The sequence below is a fragment of the Lates calcarifer genome, linkage group LG10 (assembly GCF_001640805.2).
Source record: "Lates calcarifer isolate ASB-BC8 linkage group LG10, TLL_Latcal_v3, whole genome shotgun sequence".
Taxonomy (NCBI): Eukaryota; Metazoa; Chordata; class Actinopteri; family Centropomidae; genus Lates; species Lates calcarifer.
In genome coordinates, this window is record NC_066842.1 from 10,459,781 (window position 1) to 10,477,864 (window position 18,084).

The following is an 18,084-nucleotide window of genomic DNA, read 5'->3' on the forward strand; positions in this document are numbered from 1 at the left end:
AGAAGGATCAAGAGGCCCGGGGAGCGGACGCTCGCTGTCAGATGACACAGGGGGAAAAGAAAAACATCTCCAAACTTTCTTTGAACCAGTGTGACACAGGGCCTTGATGACAATCCTGTGTGAGCTCTCACAAACATCCACTCAGGCTCAGCCGGGGGGGGGGGGGGGGGGGGGCTGGATGGGCTGGACGAGCTTCAGGCAAGGTCGTGATCCAGGATTTGGATCTCTCCTGTGCAGCTTGTCCATGACGGTCTTGCAATGTGAGATTAAAAGGATTTTTTTTGTTCTGAGCATGTGTATTGGTATGATATTGTGTATATACCATTGTGACTGTATACCTCTCCTGATATTTCTGCTTATGACAAACATAAAAATCAAGAATTAAGGTTGTGTTTAGCGGTTTGCTATGCTCCTCTTGATTATTTCTGTGTGTCTGTTTGCTTCTCCAGCCAATCCTCTCTGAGCCAGCTGGAAGAACATTTAATTTGAAAAATGTCAAGGATTTTATGATCAATTACAAGCTGTCAGATAGCAGAAGAAGCAAAACAATGCTGTGAAAATGAGCTAAAACCATCCAAGATGTGTAAGAAGAAATATGAGTTACATTTTTCCAACGATCATTGTGAGAGACCTTAGCAGAAACTGAAGCATCCGTCATTACATTATCTGCAAGGATGTTGCACAAAGTACCAAACAGAGAATTCAGGTCAGTGGGCTGTTTTCCATCATGCCTCTATGTTTTCTCATTCTATACCTTCAATTATTCATCCATGTTCAGCCCATAGCACTTTGAGCTTCACAGCTTTTCACTGAGGAACATTCTGCATCAAGACGTTTTTAAGCACAACACACATCATTATAGCTTTCTCCTTGAAGAGTGCATGTTAGGGGATCCCTGCTTTAAAACAGTAGGCAAAGAAGTTAAAAATAACACACACGCTCAGAGTTCAAAACACTACTGCGGCGCGTTTAAAAAAATTATCACGTGGAGGCAGGACTGAGGCGAGGCCGGCAGCCTCTCCTACAGAAACGTTCTCCAAGCAATTAGTGTGTGTTTCATCCTCCGCCTGGCACCATATCAAAGAACACATAGACAGAGCCGAGTTCACGGAGAGGATTTAGAATGGTATCATTATCAGCCACTGAATATTCACTCATATCTTATGTTGGAAGTGGTTAGTACTCGAGGGACACCAACAATTCCTGCTGACCAAGGACAAATATGAGTACGAAGTGATGATCTCAGGTATGGATTGCACCAGCGTTTCTCTAAATAATTTTGAATTTTCTAATTAATCCTGGCAATAAAGTCTGAATGTAAACCACAGAATGTTAAAAATTGAAGCACTGTGTTCATCTGACAAAATCTTACTTGGACTGATTCAAACAGATGATGAATTAAATATGTTCACTAATATTGTGACTGTAGGTTTGTATGGAGCATATCAAGAATCTTGAGTTTCTCTTTACAGCAGGAAAAAGTAAAGAATCGGTTCTTCCTGTATGTAGAAGTTTCACGCTACACATTAATATTTAAAGCCGCTACACTTAAAATTTGAGGATGTCTGACTTTTGCACAGCCAGCAGTTGTGTTAAAAAAAGATACCGTGCCAGACACGTTGACTGCACCAAATTTTCACATTGATTGTCTCACTGTTCAAACAAAAACTACAAAACTTATGAAATCAAACAAATAAGCAATAAAAACTAGATATTGTTACATAGTGGTTCAAAAATGTTCTTTTCACTCTCCCAATATTTCAGGATGTTGTTGATGGAATATTTGATAGAAACAGTTTATTCACTCAAATACAAATAACTGATATAAGTAAGTAATGGCTGCTCATTCATTCATGTAAATCAAATAAATTATGGTTAGCTATTCAAATCTGATATATTCTGTAGATTGTAGACTGACTTTGTTACAGAAGCTATTGACTTAACTGACTATAATGACTTACAGTATATTGCAGCTAATGAATGCAGTGCTCATTTCTCACAAACCAGCTTACTGACTTATATAAATATATGCATGATTAATACATGAAGCATCTAATTACAGTGTATAGGAGATGACAATTTGTAATCTCCAGTGAAGAAAATGTGCAGTGATTACAATAAAAACTGCCCATTTAGATCCTCATGTTTTGTTTTAAACAACACTGAATCACATGAGATATAATTCCAAATTTTGGACACTGATCAACTAAAAAAAAAAAATACTGTCAAAGTAGTCTAAAAAAGAAAATTTGCTCCACAGACACTGTCTGTTGTTGTCTGTCTGTCTGTCGGTCTGTCACGTGCGGCCAAGCCTGTCAGCCTGACCGTGAACACACCTCAGAGCAGATGGCATTTTTTACCCACGGTTTAAACCGTTCAGGACGCTGTTATACAATCCTGGCACAACCTCTGTGTTGCATCATTTGAGCAGATTAAACATCTTCCTTTTCTCTCAATCCCTATATTTGCCCTTCCCCTTAACGTCACACTATCTTCTTATGCCCCCTGATTGCTTGTGATTTCTACTACGTCACGGGATTTTCTCCAAAGCCTCTGCTGTGTCCGTTGGTACACACCTCATGTGGGAATGCCTGTGAACTGCACTGTCCTCAGTAAACAACACTGAGTGTAAATTTCACAGAGGAACATTTTGGTTCCATAATGCCGCCTTTGTCACCAGAATCTGTGGGCTTTGTAGACGTGATCAAACTGCAGAACAAGTTTGGGCTCCAGCAGAACTTCTGCCTGTAATGTTCTTATAACCTAGCAACAAAACAACCACTGACTATTTAAAGACTGTGAAAGTGTTAAAGCTGCTAACTGCCAGACTATACACACACATGCAGAACAAAACAGCCTCTTTGTTTTGTGTTACTGTGAACTGTTTGTCTACCTTGCATGCCACAAATTGATAAAAGGCACTTTTTAAACTAATCTTACATAAAACTAATGTTTGTCTAATATTCTACAGTAGCCTGTTTAACTCTGAGATGATGCTGCATACTTTATGTGCTTTCCCCAAATCTGCCCTGAAATTAATGTCTGTATCTATAAAACCATCTGCCTGATTGCATAAGAAGACAGGTGGCCTGCTTAGGAGTGTGCAACCAAAGGTTTACACATGAACACACACACACACACAGAGTTAACACGTATTTACAGTATATGCACAGTTAAAAAGTGTAGTGTGACAGAAGACAGTAGTCCCAGTCCTTCAGCAGCCACTGAACCAACCCATCGACAAAACAACACACTCACTTTTCATTAGAAAAAAAAAAAGAATCATAAATCCATAAACTATTTCCATGAGGAAGAGCAGGATATTGCTTGATATAGAATATTGATTCTTTTGTAAGAGAAGTTGGTTGTTAGTACTACAAACACTTCTCATAATACAATATAGGGCTGTTATTAACAATTGTTGCCATTACCAAGTATTCTGGCAATTATTTTCTCCATTAATCAATTAATTGTTTGTTCTATAAAACACAAGAAAACAGTGACCAGTGCCAGTCACTGTTTCTACAGCACAGTCCAACACCCAAATATTCAGTCACTATCACGTAAGACAAGAAGTGAATTCTCAGATTTGAGATGGATCAACTTAATTTAATTAATTTAAACAAAGAACCGGGTTACATTTAAATCCTAACATGCTTTAAGCAAATACATCCTGGTAGATATTGAGTCAATAAGTTTCATCAACATGCTGCTGATAAATCAGAGATTACAGTTCGTCTGCCAAAAAATTTGAAATCACTCAAATCCTGGAAAGTAATATTAGACGGCTGTGAATCATTTTTATTTAGAAGTCCAAATGTAGCCATGTTTTCTAGTTTCTATCAAATGAGTGATTAAGGCTGGAAGAAAAAAGCTAATTTTCTCTTGTTTATTTTCATAATCAATCCCTTTTTCTAACTTCTAACTCTATGTCTTTGATCAAGAATATTTTCTCACCTGAAACACAGCTGAGAACTTTCTATGGGAAACTTGGAGAGAGATTTATAAACCACCTCCTATTGGCTTCCAATTGATTCAGAATCAGTTTCCAGATTGTACTGATTACCTATAAAGCAGTAACGACTTGGCCCCAGAAACACTAAGAAAGCTTTTCACCTCAAACACACAGCTCCATTCGGCTTCCAAATGGTGAACAAGCATTTTCAGCTCAAAGCTCTTTTATGCTCTCACACAGTGTTGATGATTGTGTTTGAGGAAGTGAAGTATAATTTCTGAATATTGCTTAGCAAGACTTTGCGAGCAAACAATTCACCCTCTTTCGCCTTCAATTTAATGGTGCACTTAGCAGTCACTGACATACTGAGTGGGCCCTCAAGCCTGTAGTCAGATTTTTACATAAATCAGAAATCATCTTGCGCTTCCTGTTGGCTGGATTGAAGCCAGGAAGTGGTTCAGTCTGTACTAAAATAGGATTTTCTCTGAAACAGCAACATAGGAAGAAATAATGGAACACAATTCATATGATAAAACAGAATCTAATAGGTAGATTTAGATCATCATAAAATTTACAAACAAACCCTAAACCCATGATGGACTCAAATACCCTGCTTTTTCCAGTTATATCTTTTTGTTATCACACTCAGACCCATCAAATGGGAGCTGGAGCAGATAAGCTAACCCCTTCTTCAGCGGGGCATCCCTCAGTTATGAGATCTCTGACTGCTCAGCTCAGCATCCTCTCGTCAGAAGCCAGGGGACAGACCCTTTCATCCTCCTGAGCCATGTATACAACCACAGAGGGTTGTCTCTTCTCATTTATGAGCCTGTGTCAGCATGAAAACAAGAACTTTCTTTGCTGTTTTTCTAAATTTAGACAGGCGGCGCATGTATAATTAACACTAAGTGTTAAAGAACCACTAATGTTCTCCAAAGAGTCCTACTTAGGGTCTAAAAATCAATACTGCTGCACCGGTGTAATCTAGTTGAAATGGAAGACACAGATTAATGACTTGATAGATATTTACTTATAGATTTGATGAAATTTACTCCAACGTTTGGAGACTGATTATCTCTCTTTCACTGTACAGTCTGTTACATTATCTATGTTGAGTTACTGCTGGTCCAGAAGGCAAAGATGCCAAATGGACTGCAAGATCAGCTGGCGTCTGATGTCTCAGATTACTTTTTCAATAACTTGCTGAGTGGAGATGTATTTTCCACCTGACTGCATGGCAGGAACTTTTAACAGCCTCAAATCATTTTTTTATTACTTTCAAAACCACAAAGCCTGAGTGCAGCTATTCTTGACAGGTGTGGGACTCAAAGAAGCTACTTTGCCTTCAGTACAAACTATTCTGCATGATCCTGAACAGATCAGAGTGGAGCAGCTTGTATCTTTCCTCAAAGCATACACCCAATAATATAACATTATTGATGCCTAGACTAGCCTGTATTCTACTGTTGTTGTACTGTGAATGACTGAATGTCATAAGGACATGACTGAGTGCAGTTCAAATCACTAGATGACCAAAACAGCCTTTCAAAGATCTGCATTGCTTGAATCATGTGGAAAGGTCATTTCTCCATGCAGCATTACAACTGGCCTTCCACTGTATTATAACAAATGTCATTTAAATAGCCTAGTGTTTCTAAATATGAACAATCCCTGATAAATGTAGTCATGTGTGAGGTGTTCCTTAGATACATCTGCTGTTATCTTGTCTCTGTAGCCTACTTCGAAACAATAACGACTTATTACAGTCACTGTAACACAAAGAAGTGGATAAATATCAAAGCGCACGAGATTCAAAAACAGGCTTCATCCCTGGAGGAGGAAGAGGATGCAAGACCCCCAACTCTGCGTCCCTCTTAGAGCAAGTGGGGAGTCCGATACCTGTGAGTACCATTACACCTCACCAAACTATTAAACTAGAGAGGAAAGTCACCACACATCCCGCTCAGCCCAAAAATACATCACTACCGGACGCGGAATTCTCACATTAGCGACCAACCTTTCTGCTGCTTGAAGGACTGGATTGAGCCCGAGTGGTGCACCATTGCGACGTTCAGTTGGTTTCCAGCGGTAACAATTAAATCCCGTATTTCGAAAAGCAAAATTGCAGAATACATGGGAAACTGTGTTGGGGTTGCGTAGGTGTTCTCTCGGCTCCCATGCTGCCAAACGATCTCACGGGCGATGCGCAAACCCCCAGCAACACCTGTCTAAGCTCCGCATGCTCCCCCCACCACCACTCCACCCGCTCCGCTTCCCCAACCACCACCATCCACGGCTGTTGTCATGGTGACGGGCGGTAGGGGAGGTCCTGCGATGGACACGTCCCCCCCCCGCTCCGGCCTGATTTACTGAGTCCAAATAAACTGCGGGAAATTACCGGACCGACAAGGGCATGTATTGATTCATTCATCAATCATCTGGTTTTTACCCGCGCTGAAAGCTACTCGTGAGCTACCCTTGGGCATCTCATAGTATAATAAACTATTATGTACGAAATATAGCCAATCAAAATATGAGGCAGTCGGTGTTGATTGAAAAAAAAATCTGAAAATTATGTAACAGCACCTTCAATTAGCGTATTTTTAGGTCACATAATTTCAAACCTAAGACATTAAGACAAGCACCTTTGGGGTATTTCTCTCAGGCCATTTTGCTGCCTTTAAGTAGAAACTGAAACTTCACTAATGGATGCATGAATTACTACAGAATATCAAGATAGGATTTCACATTCACAAGGGCCATCAGATTGTCTAAACCCACTGAACATCAGGTAATCCTCAGGTGACAATACCTATTCAGTTTGTTGGCCAACAGTGACACTCAGGTGTAAATGATACTTTATTCTAAACAAAAATGAGACCAAAACATCAATAAAAGGAATATGAGCCATGTGGCCTTTTTTTTTAAGGCAGAACAGTTGGCTTTGGCAGGCAAAGGCTGTGAGAAAAACTCAGACAAATCAATACTATAGTATAGTTTACTGCTACAGGGCTCACAGAATCAGCTGTGCAGACACACACACACACACACACACACACACACACTGCTGCAGTAGAGGCAGGGGATCCCTTGTTTGAGAGCAAATGTAAAATCAGTCATGAAAACTGGGCAAGGTGGTAAAAATGACCACAGTATAGTTTAACAGCCTGACATTAAAACTGGCAGTGTATTTATTCTGCTGGATTTACTGGCACTCAGCTAAAATGATGAAGAAACTGAACTGAAACTGAGAGTTTTGTGTGAGGTGCAGAATACAGTGCATTTCATTTCATTATTAATATTCATTGCTTATTGAAAATAAGATATTTCTATGTTGCTGTACTACTCTGCATTGTGACCTTGTTTTCATTTGTCAGTTTGACTTTATGGTTTCTTTGTTATTTTATTGATGTTGTTAACTCTAGCACCTTGATGTGCTTCTGTTATCACAGGCACATTTTATTGTGTTTTTGACAGCTTTTAACAATTTATATGTGGCATGAAAAATTGAACAGGAGAAATGTTATCAATCACATAGTCAATTTATGTGATGGAAAGACCTGTATCTTTGAATGAATATGAGGACAAACTATACAATATTGTCTCTGTATCACTTTGCCTTAGATCTTCAACTGCATATATGAACCAGATGGAGACCTTATTGTGGTTTATCTACAAGGTCACTGGTCACATCTCAATGTCAGCCACACTGAGCAGCCCGGCAGACCTCCAATCAGGATCTGAAACCCATGGGGGTGAAACCCTGTGTTGCTCATGCTGTTTCTATGTGAGCACACAATGTACTGACTACTGTGATGTGGGCCGTCTTCACTGGGTCACAATAACACAGGTTGCAGTTTGGTCTGTGGTCCTACTTTTGTGTATCAATCTGTCTGCGATGGTATTCTGTCGGGTAGTCTGGCATCTGTCATAGATGCAAATACCATCTGCTTTCTTGCGGCTCAGCAAGCCTCTCCTACTCCCACTGTTCTGCTGTTTACTGAGCACCCATGGTGGAGCTGTGCATGTCAAGTCCTATAACATGCTATCGAACTACCTGGCTTCCTTCCATCAAGCCAGTAAATAAATAAATAAATAAATAAGCAGCTCTTTATAGGGTCAGTGCCATTTAAAAATTTTACCTCTTCCATTCCTGCCTTTTAGTTTAGAGATGTAGGTCAGATGACAGCTCTGCAGAGGCAACAAGGTTTTAGACACATGAAATGCTGCCACCCTGTGGTTAAAACTAACTGAGTTGTCAGCATTATGCTCCAAGACCCACAAAGGGTTTTTGCTTTATTCACTGCAGGGTTTACATGTAAAAATACAATCATAGAGTGTCTCACTGACAAAATGGCACCGAAAATAATTGATATGCATTCGATTTGAGGAAGCAAAATGAAAACATTTTTTTTGTCCATCAGTAAGAAGTGGTCAAAATTATATTACTGCAAAATAAGTGCAGTTAGTTTATAGTGGTAAAAGGCTTCTTTAAATTAGCAACAGCAGCATGTCCCTTAATATTCAACACATCTGTGTTGTCATAATGTTCAAAGAATTCTCTCCACTTGCTCACCCTGAATGACAATGACATCTAACATCAAGACACCCGACTAAATTACTACTGAGGGATCTGCTGATGAAGCTATTATGAAAGGTCAGAGCAGATAATTCGACTGAGGGTTTGAATTTTTCCTCTTCACACTGTTGTAAACACAGCCAGTCATGACTGTGTGGTTGAGTGTATTTGATGTCCAGTGGCCACAGTACAAAGACTACAGTGATTGATGGCCTCTTTAAAACTCATGACACCAGAATCAGTAAGCTATCCAAAGGGTAAGGCACGTCCATTGTTATTCAGGAGGCAGCTTTAATTTTATATTAATCTAATATTTTATATGGACATTAAGCTATGCAGCAATACACCCAACAAGCAGGAGCAGTGTTTTCAGCTTGATTCACAAGTGCTGTTGGCAAACTCACTGGAGTGCTGGTCGGTCTCTGTCTCTGTGCCTCCAGAGTGGAAACTGTTGGCAAGCGAGGAGCTCCAGGATGCTGAGTGGCTGATGGTGGGATTGATGGGAACATGCCTGTCGCCTCCAGAGGATCTGGACGTCTGACTCTCCAGCAGGGGCACGAACATACAGTTGTCCTGATGACATGATTCTGCAAAACACAGACACAACAGATGATCAGAGTATGTTAATAAAGTATTGCTATTGTTACTTTTAATCTTATATACAAAACATTAATACCAGTTGCTTGAGATATATCAGTGGGACAGTGTAACAGTTTGTATGTTCCAGTCTGTAAAATTTCTAGGTGATGACAGCAGTCCAGCTGTCTACTTATTATCCCTCTCCTGTTACTGCATTCATACATTTTTAAACAGTTTTTTAGAAGGCCTTTTAGCCTCTGTGACTTGACACCAATGGGGAACATTAAGACTTTCCAAAACCAACTGTGTAACTCATCTGATCAGCTTAGATAAAACCATTAAAATGCTTAAACTGACAGATATGTCTCATAATGTCAGAGTACAAACTAATTACACATAATTGACTTACTGAGTTAAGCTGCTGAGGGATCAATGATTTCTGGAATAAACATTTGTCTAAATTATAGCCTTGTTACCATGGAGTTCGTCTTCCATCAAAATGTAAACTGTTTTTCTTCTTCTTTTTTTTTTATTTTTTTTTAGTAAAAGTAGAATGATGAAAATTGTCACAGAGACTTAACTGACTCAATAATGTCTTACACACTGAGGCCTACATGATTATGTAACATTACTCTCTTCAACTACACATATCTGATATGAATTCATGTCAATTATCAGAACTATATTAATAAACTGTTCATTCTCTAAATCATTTCTGTACGTGTCAACATGTCATCCAACACAGTATTATATAATAAATGTCAGCTCTTCTGAGAATGTGGATGTTTAGAGGGGGATTAATCAGCACAATAAGACTAGAAATGGCTAAATGCACATTATATGTCAAAGTTCAGCCTTTTTGCATGTAGCTACTGAGCCATTATTTTGTAGTGACTGTCTTATTACATAATGCAGAAGCGACCACTCTGAATCCCACATAGGTCACCGCTGAGGTTAGTACACAATAATGCATTTTAATTTGTTTACAATGGACAAACAACATACATATTCTACAGTCAGAGATTTTCATTCATTGTGTGCTCATGTGTGCTCACTCCCTCATTTGCGCATTCAGCTTCACTAAGACCAATAGGAAGAGCCGCGGGGGTGCATTCGGAGTCCAAACAACATGACTCACCATCATTCAGAGGTACTTTTACATCTCAGAAATTATTCTCTACTATAGGTTCAACAGCGACATCTCCCTTCAGCATCTCTTCACAAAGGAGGAGACGAGAGAACAACACATGGCTGCCAGACATGCTGGTGCGTGCATTATGTTATTGTGATGCTAAATATCAAAAGGGCTTTTATACTCCAAACCCACAAGAATGGAGGAGTGGTGTACAGTTGAAAATACAGGAGTAGGTGTTTGAGTGATTCCACAGTAGAGCAACTTCTCATCTCCCAGTGGTGTTTCACTGACAGACACAAAGACTGCCATTAAAAAGTTTCCTTGAAGGGAAGATCAAGATCATGATACCGAGATGGAAACTGCTGCATCTAGGTCACCAGAACTCAGGACAACTGGTCAGAGAAGAAAATCACTTTCCCTTAAAATGAGCTTTGTCCATTAAAGCTGTGTAGTCTAAGCGCAGTAATATACTGTCCTTAAGTTTTCAAAAGTATAGAGACATTAGATAGATCGATTGATGAGCAGGTACTTCCTGTATGAACTTCCTGGCACATTGATTATTTATTTAAACAAATACATTTCAAAGCTGAGGGTCACTAGACTCCACTCTCAAGTAACCGTGAATCTATGATGAGATGTTGAGGAAAGTGTGACTCCATTAACCATGTAGGAGTATAACCTATCCAAACATTTTAGCACCACAGCCAGTCCATCTGGCAAATACTATTACTATGACTACTTTGCATTAAATATCACAAACTCATCTTAGGCTTACTGATAAGCATGGCATAACATAATTAGTGTGTGTGCAAAAACACTTTATAACATGGAAATGTCAGCTGCTGATAAAACAAATATAATTTAGTCTGAGTGCAGCCTGCAGGTGGATGTCTTTGCCAGCAACTTGTTAATTGAATAAAAGGACATCAGTGTTTATGACCTTAATACCTTTAAGCTGAAGGGGGTATATATCACGTCTGGTGGGCATTTATACAGCAGTATTTCCATTACATGATGGCAATTCCAAGCTGGTCTGTTTGTCTTATGTCTTTTAAACAGCTTACATTAGTCAGTAGTGATCACTTAAGGCAACAAATATTTCCGTAAAATCATAACACTACTGAGCTGCCTCCATACTTCCAGTGAGTGCAGATAAAACACTGGGCTCCCTCAGATGAAGCATTAAGTAACAACAATTAGAGCCTGTAAACATTTTAAAGAATGAACATGGTTGTAAATAAAATGTAAACTAAAAGAAACCCTCTGAAATAGGATCTTGATGTTCAGCAGAGTGATGCAGATTCCCCTGGCTCTGGCAAATAAGTGAAACCTATGGTAGCGATTTAGTGTGGAATATAAGACCATAGAAGTTACCCGTGAACACAGCTAATACATTTCACTTTGTTTTTTAGTTCTATAATATTATTCCATGAGCCATCAATGCTCAGAAAGTAGACAAATACAATATTCTGCAAATTTGCTCATAAAAAGACTGATGTAGAATTTTTAAAATCTGATTTTAATAATTTTCCTCCATGGGAGTTTTTTTTTTTTTTTTGCACACAACTCCCCTATTAGTCCTGGGGAGAAGCACTCTCTCTTTGAAAAAGGCAGACATTCGACATTTCCGCTCTGTGTACACAAGTCATTAGTGAGGGGTGACCAAAAACATGAGGTGAGGGGGGTACACACTGAAGGACCTGAACCAGCTTCAAACGCTTGATGATTTATACAGTGGTAAACACTTCACCCAGCTTCCAGCAGAACCACCACGTCACAATTTGCCCCCGTGCCCCCCTCAGAGTCTCTGCACACCCATGAACATTATCCACATGGCTCAACACAGATGAAAACACTGTCCTATTAGCTATTAGGAAATAAATAACAGTTTTGCCATTTTCATCTTTGCCTGGGGCAGCGATGATTCAGAACTACTAATAAAAGCCACAGCATTCATGCAGTAGATAGCTCATTAAACTGAATGACACAGGGCATGTTTGCTAGATTTCCCTAGAAGACAGTCACGCTCTCCTTGTCTCCAGACTGTGGCTGACCACAGATGTTTCAGCTTTCCTGAGTGCTGTCCAAACATGTAAGCAATAAAAATGAACATCATACACCAAAGTTCTCTACATAATCATTATTATATTTAATGTACAGAAATGAGAATTTAATCTATTTCTCATTAACTGAAAATGACAGATCATCCATGTGCACTCATCCACATGCACTCTTCTTAGAAAACAATCATTGGGTAATGTGCCTTCACTAACTTCCCTGTTCATTCATTCATTCATTCATTCAATATCCCACTTCATAAATAAATCAGCCCTAAAGCATCAGATTTCATCATATAGTTTCAGCTACACCCACCACTACATAGTTGTTTTTGTTGCAACAATCTTTACAATAACAGACGAAGCATTGTAATGGTTAACTGTTAAACATCAGTGCAGTTTTACTCCACTCTACTGCATGACAGAAGAAGTCAGAGAGCCAACACGTAAGGTGAATATTTTCACAAGAGTCTAAACAGCTTATTGAAATATCGTATTTCAATAAATGTGTATGAACATTTAGTAACAAACCATTTAACACATGCATCTGGGCAAATAAGATATCAAATTCAGTATTCAATACCTGTGGAATCATTTTTAGTTTTACTATAACTCAGTGTGCCTGCTTCAGAAGTGAGTCAAACCTACCTGAGGAGATGCCAAGAGCCTGTGACACCTTCACTTCCATTGCATGCACTTGTGCCTTCAGTAGAAATCCCCCATCAATAATTCCCTGACTGACAACTTGTCTACAACTACAAAAGCTGTGGAGTCTCATGAACCTGTCATTCCCACAGTGCAGTACCTTTGAGCTGTGAAATAGCCCGAGCGGTGCAGCGAAGATGGATGGGTGGAGTTTAAAGTGTTGTCGGGTTATACAACATTAAACTCCCAGGCTATTGATTGTAGAATATTGATTGGACGGAACTGCTGTATAGAGCATCACTCACTTCACGAGGGGCTTTTCTCATTAGTCTCCGTGACTGACAACAAATTATGACAAGAGGATATCCACTCTGGTAAAAGGAGGTTTGACTTAAATTTGAAGGCTTACACAGGTGTAATCTGTCACCATGTAGGTAAATTACACATGTGACAGATTCGCTTTTTCTAATTGTTATTATTTTAAATACATAAATAAAAAATACACACCAAAAAAAAAGCAAACAAAAAAATAAAACAAACAAAAAAAACAAAAAGCTACAATAAGACAACACGAGCGCGATATTAGTATATTCACAAATAAATGGACAAATCATCAACGCCATCGTAATGTCTTCCAGAGCAACCATTTCCTGTCATTTGAAATCATAAATACAGAGACATTTCCCCAATTATGTTATCTTGTTATTATGTGTGATAGATTTTCGGGGATTTACATTTACAAAAGCAGTCATAAACAAAGTTAATGAGGGTTTTGAGCCTTTCCACCGTGATATAAATATGGCATTTGCCTATAATGCTAAGTAGATTAACCAAATCAGATATATGGGATGGGAGAGAAGTTCCCAAAAAAAAGTTACTTGTACAACATGTAGGGGAGAAAAATAAGTTCTAAGGCTGCTGTTTCTAATGTACTAAAAGAGCACATTTCATATTCAGTATGTTTTTGTAACATAATCGTCGTGGGGTAAATGGATACTAGAACGTGCGAGTCCGGATTTTAGCCTTAGGCTATATTAAGAGAAATGTTCTACCTGATCAGTCTATTATCATTTATAGCATATCATTTTCTCTGGACCCCGAAGGCAGGTGAGGAATTGGGTCTGTCATAATACTTTAAAGTGTTCTGTATTAAACGTAGAGGAACGAGAGGAATGGCTCCCATATTATACCTTATTATAGTCTATTTTTGAAGATTTAACAGTCACATCCAATAAACCTGTTGTAAAGTTGTATGACTGCAGTTGTATACAGTAGCCATGGACGTATTATTACTATTATTACTAATAGTAGTTGTAGTAGTAGTTGCAATAGTAGTAGTAGGAATAGTAGTATTAGCATTATGACTACCATGGTGATTTTTATGTTGGTTTCGTCCCTGGCCACACGGTGGCGCTGTTGGACCAGCTAGCAGATGTGTTGTATCCACCCTTAACACTGAGCTATGTTCAAAATAACACAACACAAACTAGAACTACAATGAACAGATTTTAACGCAGTGAGGCTAGTCACACTACTACTTACGATTCATTAATTGTGGGGGGACGATCAGGAGGATCAGTAGTGGCCTCGTATTGTTCTGAATGGTGACATGGCAGGTTACTACTAGGTTACTTTTGTGTCTCCAGCAAGCTAGCAGAAACCGTCGAGGTTGTTCATTAATTTTAACGCTATTGAACACACCCTGGCCAGATTTGTCAGCCAGTTGAACTCAGACCAAAACAAACTCAGAGGGAAAAATATTTGGCCCAGACGTCTGACTCTCAAACAGCTATTTTCCAAATGCCGATGCGATTAAACAAGAGGTGTGAGGAGAAACAGTTTATTAGGCGGCTTGCAGTAGAAGCTGTGCTTGTGGTTTAGCGGTTACTAGCTGTTAGCTAGGATGCTAACGTTACCGTAGCCAAGAGAGGCTACCGTTAGCTAACGGTAACGTAATGCTAGACGACCCAACAATAGCCATAGGGAGTAGAAGCCGCTGCTTCTGTTGCCTTAACTATCAGCCCAGCAGTTTTAAACGGGCTTACCACCTAGTCAGGTAGCTGTCTAGGCTAAAACAAGACACTTATAACTCTTTCAAACGTTGCCTTTTTTGCTGCCTGGGATAACAACTGAAGTATGGGGATGTGCTTACCGTGCCTTGGCGGAGCGGCGGACGACGTTGTTGTCACTCCAGATCCTGTGAGTTAATTTACTACAGCTTTTATAATCAGGTGTGTCACTAAAAGAGTTATAATGCTTCGCTTGTAACCAGTCTCACATTTAAAACCACGCACATTATTGGCACCTGCTTGAATTTGGTCAGTCACCAGTGGGTCAACAATAGGCCGTACTTGGTAATGTTTAGGAGGTGTTGACTGTGTTTAGCCTCGGTAAATATTGGCATGTCAAGTATGCTCCAGGCCCAACACGTTTAACTGAGCGAGGGCAGCCTGCACACAGTGTTAGCTTAAGTTCTCTATGTTTCTAACAGGAGACGAGGAGGCAACAATTAGCTGAGGCCGCTGAGAAGAGACAAAAAGAGGTAAGTTTTAAATGGTTGGTTTGTCTGTGTGTCTATGTGTGAAGTGCTCAATACTTTCATGTAGCTAAAACTAATGTATTCAAGCACGGGAGCCATAAATCCTATCGTTATAAAGATTGTATTTATTGCAGGCTGTAGTTTATGATGTTGTTGAATTGTATTGTGTTATAAATTAATTAAACACACTTCTCAGCACAACACAATACAACATCAGGACACATAACAATAGTCTAAAAATGACCAAAAAATCTCAACGCTTTCATCAAAGACTGAACATTATAATCTTTATAAAGATAGGATTTTTTGTGGGGTTGTTGTTCTAGACTACATTAGTTTTATCTAGATGTATCTAATACTCTGGTAACTGAGTGTAGTGTAACTACAATAAATACATACACCCCATTCAAGGTAGATGCACTTGACAGTGTGGTGAGTAACTTTTTATTGTACAGAAAAGCCACTTGCACACCCGTAAGAGCCATGCTAAAGTTGTATCAAGGTAAGTAGATACAGACCAGAATGAATCCTCTTCTTGGCCAGGAGACACTTTTGGATTAACCACCACATATTTCTGCTCTAAGTCACAGTTTTTTTTTGTCTTTAAATTGACACCCTGACAGTTCACCCCTTTACTACCACAGATGAAAGTCCTGAGCCCTAATACACAGTCACGGTACCAGTGTAGCACCACCCAAGCAGCAGTTGAATGCTCTTTTACTAGTTGCCTTGTGCTTTCTGAAAAGGTTGTGGTAATACAATTTATTAAAAAATGCTTTTGAAACACATGCATGTATTTAAAAGGCTGCTTGTATAGAATTTAAACATACAAACAATGAATAAACCTGTTTTTAATGAAGCTATTGCCTTTTAGCATTTACTCATTCTCCACTGTGTTTTCAGACAGCATACAGGGGTGTTAAAAATCCAGAAGCTGTCGAAAGGAAAAGGAAAAAACAGGAAGAGACAGAGAAACAGGAGATGAGCACCTCTGTGTCCGGTGGCGGCGGGTTGAAGGTAGGCTTTGTGTGTGTGTGTGTGTGTGTGTGTGTGTGTGTGTGTGTGTGTGTGTGTGTGAGAAAACTTCATTTCTTGAAAACTGAACATTTGTGTTTCCTGTAGTGGCAGGTAGGATGAGGGTAAAAAGCCCGAAGTCTTGACCCTGGAGTCCAAAATAACATGAAGTATTGCCGCAAGATGACTTGAAAGATGTCCGAACTGCTGTCCATTGTTCAGCTTTTTTTTTTTCTTTTTTGCTTATTTTGTTGTAATGTAAAAACAGCTACAGTTGTTCATCTTTGTGCAGAACAATCTGAAGTGCATACAGACAGAACAGCAGGATTAACCCATTTTGTTGCCAAGTTACACAAACCTGTTTGGACCTTTAGACAAGGATAGTAAACAGTAATGTGCAAACAAGTATATACTGCATTAGTTTTATCGGACAGTTGATTAGACAAAGTCTTAAAGTGACTTACACTACATAACATTAATATAATAGTAAAGTTAAGTTGTATCTCTGGTGACTGTTGTCATATCAAGACGAGCTGTTGTTAGCACACTAGTAACTTAAGCTTCATTACTGCACTTTTCTTGTTGGTTTCCACAGTCAAGAATTAATATTCACTGTATATCCGTCAATGGCCACATTACTTTTTGTATGACTTCTTTAAAAACCCATTATGCAAAATGACACATTTCACAAGTTGAACACAGTTAATGTTTACGAAGAAATTTAAGTGTGCTTATCGTAGTATTAGTGTACAGTAATAAACATCCAGTTACCACCTATTTCACCTTGTTCAGGGCTCTATTTGTTGGAAACACAAAGGCTAGTGCAAACAGTGCTACAGTGCTTCATTTTCACCTGTTTCTGGGGCCTTGTCTTGTGCATCTCACACAGGAGTCCCTTGTTGACATTGTGCTGAGAATATATGTTTGATAACTGGGTGGGCACAGTGTTGTTTAGTTGCTAATTTGGTGATTCATTCAGTAAGCACAAACTACAGGCTAATGCAGCAGCTACAAGATAATGCAAAATAATGTAAAACAACACATTCTTCAGTCAGTAAAAGTCAAAATTAGTAAATGCACCTTTAATGACCACCGCACATGACCTATTACACTTTGCACTGACCTTTGACATTGCTCCTTTAATAGAGCCTTTTTTGTTTTTTCTCTGCACAATTTAAGTTTGTTGTATTGAATTCTAATGTATGCAAAACACTAATGTATTGCCTGCTTAATTTAAATGAGATATGAAATGCGTTTAAGACTTGCCATATGACAAACAGAAGCTTTTGTTAGAGATCTATTTGCACAGGGTTTGTCAACATTTGGTAAACAGCGAAAAGGCTTGCTTACATTCTATGTTGGGAGAGCTTCATGTCAACCACAATGGAAATGTGAAGAAACTGAAGGAAAGAATAAGTGAAGTGTGTATGTTGTGAGATCTATACTTTGACTTGCTTAATTGAGTGCATTTCTTATAGCCTTCACTTGATCCTTAAATGCTTCCGGTGCTCTCGCCGTTTTGTAGAACAGGAAAGCCAATGTTATTTGCTACAATAAATCACGTTTCTGCTACTCTTTGTG

At 39.0% G+C, this 18,084-nt stretch overlaps 2 protein-coding genes across 6 annotated transcripts in view; one reads left to right on the forward strand and one right to left on the reverse strand.

Annotated features, from left to right (window-relative positions):
• ano3 (anoctamin 3) overlaps positions 1-9,117 on the reverse strand; it is a 32,934-nt gene extending 23,817 nt beyond the window's left edge. For 2 of the 4 annotated variants that reach the window (XM_018666434.2, XM_018666433.2), the window contains exon 1: positions 8,939-9,117. In XM_018666434.2, the coding sequence (XP_018521950.1) occupies positions 8,939-9,098 (160 nt within the window). In that variant the 5' untranslated portion in view covers positions 9,099-9,117. Of the gene's footprint in view, positions 1-5,972; positions 6,258-8,938 lie in introns of those variants that run through there. The other 2 variants (XM_018666439.1, XM_018666436.1) reach the window with 1 other exon arrangement.
• A 5,358-nt stretch (positions 9,118-14,475) lies between these two features.
• Positions 14,476-18,075, forward strand: svip (small VCP interacting protein). Of its 2 annotated transcripts, none has more exons than XM_051073328.1 (4): positions 14,476-15,149; positions 15,442-15,492; positions 15,945-15,991; positions 16,393-16,506. In XM_051073328.1, the coding sequence occupies exons 1-4, from the start codon at positions 15,087-15,089 to the stop codon at positions 16,472-16,474; spliced, it is 243 nt and encodes an 80-aa protein (XP_050929285.1). In that variant the 5' UTR covers positions 14,476-15,086; the 3' UTR covers positions 16,475-16,506. The 2 variants fall into 2 exon arrangements, with proteins under 2 accessions (XP_050929285.1, XP_018521933.1); XM_018666417.2 differs by lacking the exon at positions 15,945-15,991 and adding an exon at positions 16,612-18,075 and having other exon boundaries at positions 14,622-15,149.
• Positions 18,076-18,084: the final 9 nt, after the last annotated feature.